Source organism: Dermacentor albipictus, chromosome 2 (genome assembly GCF_038994185.2).
Source record: "Dermacentor albipictus isolate Rhodes 1998 colony chromosome 2, USDA_Dalb.pri_finalv2, whole genome shotgun sequence".
Classification (NCBI taxonomy): Eukaryota; Metazoa; Arthropoda; class Arachnida; order Ixodida; family Ixodidae; genus Dermacentor; species Dermacentor albipictus.
In genome coordinates, this window is record NC_091822.1 from 146,732,973 (window position 1) to 146,740,092 (window position 7,120).

Sequence of the window (7,120 nt, forward strand, 5' to 3'; positions counted from 1 at the left end):
GAGGTTGCTTCATGAGAGTGCATGCAGTTGGGACATTTAAATGAAGACGCATCACAGTCGACGGTATTATGCTCTCCGCTGCAACTTGAGCAGGTGACTTCACTGCTAGAAACAGCACTCACATGTCCTATCTCTAGACATGTGCGGCACTGAAGAGGCCTCGAAACGAATGGTTGTACACGGTGTATCACATAGCCCACTTGGCAGATGCTAGTAATGTCTAAGAAGCAAATATTCACTTGATGCATCAGGATTTCTCTAAGCGGTGAATCTCAGAACTGCACACCAATGGCCTCAAAAGACTTCATGTGGTCAGCACACTTGATTTCAAGCTCCACGGCGGAAATCACACCAGTCGTTGTCTCCTTCCTGTAGAGAGAGAGAGCAAATGATAAAGGAAAGGTAGGGAGGTTAACCAGGACTGAGCCCGGTTGGCTACCCTACACTGGGGAAAGGGAAAAAGGGGACTGAAAGATTAAAAGAAGAAGAGAAAGTCCACTGGGGATATCGTTCGGTCACTCAGTCCGGGTCACAGACGCTGACTCAGTCCAGTAGCCTTCAAATATCGCAGCAGAGCTTTTGTGGCCTTTTGTAGCTGCGATATGCGAGGCCATGGTCCCAAGATCTTCTTCAAGGTGAACGGTGTTCTGTCTAGCTGATTGAGAGCTGTGCAGAGGTCATGTCTTTTGTTTTGAAAAGATGGGCAGTAGCACAGTAGATGTTCTATAGTATCCTCGGCACCGCAGGCATTACAGTCGGCGCTATCAGTCATTCCAATCAAAAACGTATACGCATTGGTGAATGCGACGCCCAAGCGTAAGCGGCACAGCATTGTTGCCTCATTTCGCTGAAGTCCTGGTAACAGCCGCAGTTGCATAGAGGGGTCGAGGGAATGCAATCGTTCTTGGGTGAATTCAGGTGTGTGCCACTTCTCTAATGTCATACGGTGTGCTACCTTGCTTAGGTGTAGGGCTGCGTCGGTCCGCGATAAAGGTACAGAAACAAGGGTTGCTCCTTCGTGGGCTTTCCTAGCAGCTTCGTCAGCGAGGTCATTGCCGGAGATACCGCAATGGCCGGGCAGCCACTGAAACACGACGTCGTGTCCTTTCGCTATCATACAATGGTGCATTTCTCGTATCTCCGACACTAGTTGTTCACACGACCCTTGACGAAGAGATGACAGAAGACATTGTAAGGCCGCCTTCGAATCGCAGAATATTGCCCACCGATTAGCGGGTTGGTTGTTAATGTAATCAACGGCACCTCGGAGGGCAACAAGCTCCTATCCGGTCGATGTTGTCATGTGAGAAATCTTGTATTGGATGCTAATTGATCGTGATGGTATAACCACTGCGCCGGTGGAGCTGGTCTGAGTGGAAGAGCCATCCGTATATATGTGGACTCGGTCAAAGTAGAAAGTGTTCAAACAATCCAGAGCTGCTTGCTTCAGGTCCAAGGTAGGCAGGTCGGTCTTCTTTCTTATTCCTGGTACCGTGAGACGCACTTGAGGTTGTTCTAAACACCACAAAGCTGAGGTTGAACGTGCTGAGGGTGTGAAGCCCGATGGTAGACAGGCACGATGGACACAGGCTCCTTCCTGTAATTAATAAAGGAGCGGACAGGGATTGCGCTTAACTGCGGAATGGTCTTTAAGTTCTCCAGTATTATTGAATTTTTTGCATCTATCGTCAGGATGCTCTTGTGAGCGTTAATCTTGATCTCGTTGATTTTCCCAGGGGCCGCACATTCAAAATATTTGGTTATAAGTTGCCTGCTGAGGGAGTTCATGCTATGTGACGCCGAGAGTGGCACATAAAAAGTTATGAAGGATTCCTGCTTACTCTGATTTGATGAAGTCTTCTCAGTGGACATACGGCGTATCTTTTTCACATGGTGGCCCATGGCTACTGTGTACTTGCTGTCAGAGTCCATGACTTCCGGCATTGAGCTTTCCCAGGAATCGAGCTGGTCCGAGCTTCTAAAGGCACGTCGTCCAAAAATGAGCGATGTAGCAGACGACTGACTTTGTTCAGGTGGTCGTGGGAGCGTTTGTTCATCCTTGATGAAATTACTCTCACGAAAATGACTAAAACGTAAGGAACTGCATAATAGCGGGAGGCCCAGAGCACCGGTGAGCCCTGGGCACTTCTTTTTCTTCCATCTCCTTTGTACAGTGGTACTGGTTTGGTGTACCGTATACACTCATGTAAGGGCTGCACTTTTTTTCATTTTTTTCTTCACAAACGTGACGAGCTGCAGCCCTTACACAAGGGCAGGATATTTAGATCCAATTTCTCTGGTTGAGCCTAACCTATGTGATCGTACTGTATCATAAAAGTGAACTGACTTTAGCGCTTTTCGCAATAATGCCAGGTGGCGCAGCCGATGGAGGTGGATTTGGGGATTGCGAACCTTCCCCTAGAGGTCATCCGACCCCCTGCCTACATCTCCCAGAAACTGACCAGTGAAGTTAATCGACTGGAAGGTAGCCACAAAAGCTTTGCTGATGTCTTCAGGCCAGATTAAAAAGCAGTCGTGTTTAAAGATTACTTAAAATATCAGAAAAAGTGTGTACAAGCTGCATGCAATTGCAACTTGAACTTCAGTCACCCTGGCTTCATTGGTAGTTTACCCAAAATGTCAACCGCCGAAATGGAAACTTCTCTGTGCGTGTTTAACAACGCTAGTTCCATTTAACTATGTAACGCTACAGAGGTAGGTTTTCAAGTACTTCATTATTGAAAAACACCTCTCACTTGTAGATGTTGTTATCGATAGGGTCACCATTATTTGAAGGAGCTTTTGACTACTCAGAAAAGCAGAAGACGGGCATGTTTTAAGTGCCTCGAGTGGACGCTGTTCTAACCGCTGAAGTTTCCTATACCAAAGGCATAGCTATCCAGCTATAGTAGAGATGGAGTCCTCAGCATCGCCATGGTAACTAACGTTCACAGAGTTGGTGTATCACCGCAGAATCAGAACTATTTTCGTGATTTTCGTGACACACATTCTACACCGATTCTGTGCAGTTTTTATGAACATTGTACGCGAAATCACAGGAGTACGGGCAGGAAAGAAACAAGCTTGATATGCACGTTTCATTGCCGAGCAGCTTCTACTTCCTGGAGGACCTTCTGATGGTCGTCGACGACGTGCTGGGCGAAGTGTGCCCCGGCGCACAGTTCGAGCGCCACCTGCTGAGCGCCGCCGACCTGCGGCACCACGCGCCGACCCCGGCGCGCTACCCGGCGCGCCTCGTCATGCGCGCCATGCTCAACGACGGCGGCCTGCACGCCCAGGTGCTGCATCCGCAGACCGGCATGCCCGAATCGGCGTGCGACCTGCTCTGCTGCCGCGACGTGGCGTCGGTCGCGTCGCTCGTCTGCGGGCCGGACACGCACGCGTCACAGCTGTCCCTGCTCACGCGCCAGAGGCTGGGCGCCGCGCTCGACCCGCCGGAGAAGCTGGGACGGGACTGGTGCCTCCTGGCGGTGCAGCTCGGCATGACCGAGCGCCTGCCCGAGCTGGACCCGGAGTCCAAGGAGTCCGGCGTGCTCGCGACCTCGGGCAAGAGCCCCATCGCCAGAGTGCTCGGCGAGTGGACGCTGGTGATGGACAGCACGATCGGGCACCTCGCGCGCGCGCTCGACGAACTGGGCAGGGGAGACGCGGCGGACATTGTGCTGGGGACGTCGCCGCTCGTCAAGGTGGCGGTCGCGTCGGCGCCGACGTCGCCCGCGTCGCCGCCGGCGGGCAGGCACGACGATGCGAGGGTGGCGGCGGCGGTCTCCGCGGCGTCGAGCTCGAACATTTCTCGCTAGTGCCTTGTTCTGTTTTCAGTGCTTTGTGCGTGTTTTCTTTTCTTTCCTGCCTTTTTTTTTTGCGTGAAACGCGTGAAGTGTTTCTCTGTACATGTGCGCTTGGAGAAGATATGGCGGCGGCAGTTTCCGCGACGTCCATTTTGAACATTTCTCGCTGGTGCTTAAATTTTTTTTTTCCTTCGTACCCAAGGTGCGACGCGTTTTCTAAATGCACGTTTATCTGTGTGGCAAAGCTGCCTTTGTTATGACTACATATTGTTTTACATATGCTGCAGCTGTACAAAATGTTGCAATGACTTTTCCAGAAAGAACAAATCAAAAGCAAACACCCGTGAAGAGTAATTCTGCGTAAATGTATGAAGTAGGATGTCATACCTTTACCAGGAACATTGCAGCGTAAAGAACAAAACACCCCAAAATAGACTGCCACTGTTTACGTGACCGACCCACTATACAGTGCACCTGTATGACTGCTATAATAAGGTGGCTAGGTAATTCTGGAAAGCTTTTAGATGTTGCTTCACATAACTGCTTTCTATACTTGCTCAACATCTGTGAAAGTAACTGATTGCACATTATAATATCTAGTTATGATTGTGATAACCTGTGACTGTACTTCAGACCTTTTTTTTTTCTGTATTGTTACATAATCTTGTAGACCTGTCAGTTTTGCTTTTACTGCTTCTATAAACTGAATAAATGATATATAGTTTAAGTCAGGGCAATGTTAATGCTAGAAATGTCTTGGCTTCTTGCATTACTTGCTTTTTGTAGTCCGAAATTGATGCTTTTGAAATCGTTACTTGTATGCATTCTTAGTGCTACCTTTGTCAGTTTCATACACAGTACAGGTTGTTTTAGCTACTCCGATGTTATAATGTGTGCACATATGTACATAAAGCTGTTATGTTAGGCAAAAAGCTATTCTAATGGCTTTAGTAGTGAGGAGCCAGCTAGAGAGGCTAACACAAGCCATCTAAAACAAAGTGTCTTGCTTATGTAGCTAAAGCTCAGGCCAAATAGGATTCTCTTTGCCTGGCATGTAACACACATCCGACAGGTATTTTAGCGTCGGCTGAAGTCTAGTAAGGTCTTGCACACAGGCGGTTTATGTTAGGATGTGCTGTTGTAAGATTTTTGTTTACTGTAATGTGCTACTATGAATATGTGAACACAATAAGGCATTGCTTTCCTATGTTGACAGAAACATAGATGGTGGGCATCAAAACAGATTGCTCAAACTCAAAGACATTACTGCTACTTAATTTGTATTGCTGAAAATATACAGTTTATTCTAAATGCAGCCTGATATTGTGGGCTGATTACCATGTTATAGCATGGGTAGCACATAACCTATTAGTTTTGTTAGTTCTTTGGTCGGACCTAACCAGTGTGCATGTTATACACTAAAAAATTTCTGCACCACTCTCCTTCCCTCCACCCCCCTTTACTAGAGCAGTTCGAACGAAATCGTGCAAATGTGTGTTTTGCTGTGCACATGAATTTATGGATGAATTTGTTGGTGTGCACAGCATGGAAGTATATAGTTTGTTGGTATGTGAATTATTTAAGCATTGTCTGTGTTCTAGAGACCTTCACTTTGGTGGAAACACGGGTGTTGTGAGAGTTAGGAAAGTTTAAGTTTCTGTCAGGACAGTTCACTTCTCTTTCCCATGCAATGCACTGTGATGTGTTTGTGCTACTGATCCTCATGTCCGCAATATTTGCTTGTTATTTGTGTGTTATGCTTGCTGTTACATATTTCAGTTCTTGAAGAATTTAGACAAAAACTAGCGATAATGATTGTGAAACCATGGTGGGGTCATCATGGAAATAACCTGATCAGTTATAGCACGGCCAGTACCATGTCTTAACATTAAAGACTAATAGTTGTGACCACAGTTGTTAGCAAAGCAAGGAATTAACATTGATTCGGTAACTGCTGATCTAACACCTTGAGTTAGGTATGCTCGCGCATTGAAATTCTGAGTCGGCTTTATAGGAATGCGTGTGGGTGTTCTTGCTGCGGGCTACCTAGATTCTCTATGACACAGTGTAATGCTTGCATGCTGTCTAGCATTTATCACTTACTACTACAGTACAGTGTCTGACAAGTGCCAAGTAGGTAAACCTCTTTTTTATTATGAAGACGTACTGGAAGCATGTGGTGTTCCCAACCATTTATGCATTCATATAGCTAGAATTTTTAACATCTTTGATAGTAACTATTTTTACGCGCATTCGCAGTATGTGCTTGCTTGTAGCAAAGGATGACGTGCTGCTTTCAATGGGAAACGATGGTTCAGTTGCTTTGGCCATGCAATGGTCACTGTTTTTGGTTGTGTAAAGCAAGTGATCACCATGAAGGTTATATCCAGACTGAAGTAATTAATGAAGTAAGGATTGATCCAGGCGTGAGGGGGTCGGTTGTTATTCTGCCAAAAGGAACAGTGCAATCACTTTTGAGTAGAACTGCTGTGTGTTTAGCTTGACGCCACTCATGCATCGTTGATCTTTGTTGCTGCTTTTTCTAATAGTGACAATAAACTTGCCATTCAAGGACTCGCTCGTGAGGTGTGGTGTTGGTAAAATGCGAACACACACAAACACACACACACGCACACACACGTATATTTACATATTGACCAAGATTTTGAAACAACCTATGCGTTCTTCAGAAGTCGTTTGGATGTTTTTAGCGTTTATCTAAACTTACAGTACCACTTTTTTGCTCGTCTTTCTTTTAGTAATTAGCCGAGATAAATCGACATTCTTAAATATAGCTTGAAACGTTCAGACGTCAATGGGAAAGTTGTGGAGCTTCACAAATATTGACCAACTCAGGTACTTCCAACGAGATTGACTTAGCGTGGCCGTTTTTATTCGAAAAAAAAAAACGGAAGCCCGCGGAATTTAAAAAAATACCACGTGACAGCGCGCTCTGTGCGCCCGAATATGCCGCGATTACAGCGCTCTCATGAGTTATTTGTAAAAACATCGCCAGCGCCGCGCCTTCCCTTCACTTACGAGAAAGGGCTTCAATCTTTGCTCGGCTCTGACATTACCGGCAGCGGCTGGCGACGGCGCTCCGAAAAAGCGCTTCGTCAGCAGCCGCTCGCGCCTGTCGCCGAAGAACGCGCCGTCATCAGCCGTTTATCCCGATATGACAAGAAGAGCAATTTTTTTTCCAGCGTTCAAGTCGATGCGGAATAGAAAAAATACACACAAAGCACGCATCATACATCTGGAACCTGTGCGAGAGAGAGCATCATTTGTTACAACGCCGCTTTTCTTCCAAG

General features: G+C 46.7%; 1 protein-coding gene across 5 annotated transcripts in view; it reads left to right on the plus strand.

The window, feature by feature from the left end:
- The window catches only part of LOC135904694 (death-associated protein kinase 1-like), a 192,955-nt gene extending 186,572 nt beyond the window's left edge, over positions 1–6,383 (plus strand). For all 5 annotated transcript variants that reach the window (XM_070534064.1, XM_065435624.1, XM_065435623.2 and 2 more), the window contains one exon: positions 3,113–6,383. In XM_070534064.1, the coding sequence (XP_070390165.1) occupies positions 3,113–3,821 (709 nt within the window). In that variant the 3' untranslated portion in view covers positions 3,822–6,383. The remainder of the gene's footprint in view (positions 1–3,112) is intronic.
- The last annotated feature ends 737 nt before the right edge of the window (positions 6,384–7,120 follow it).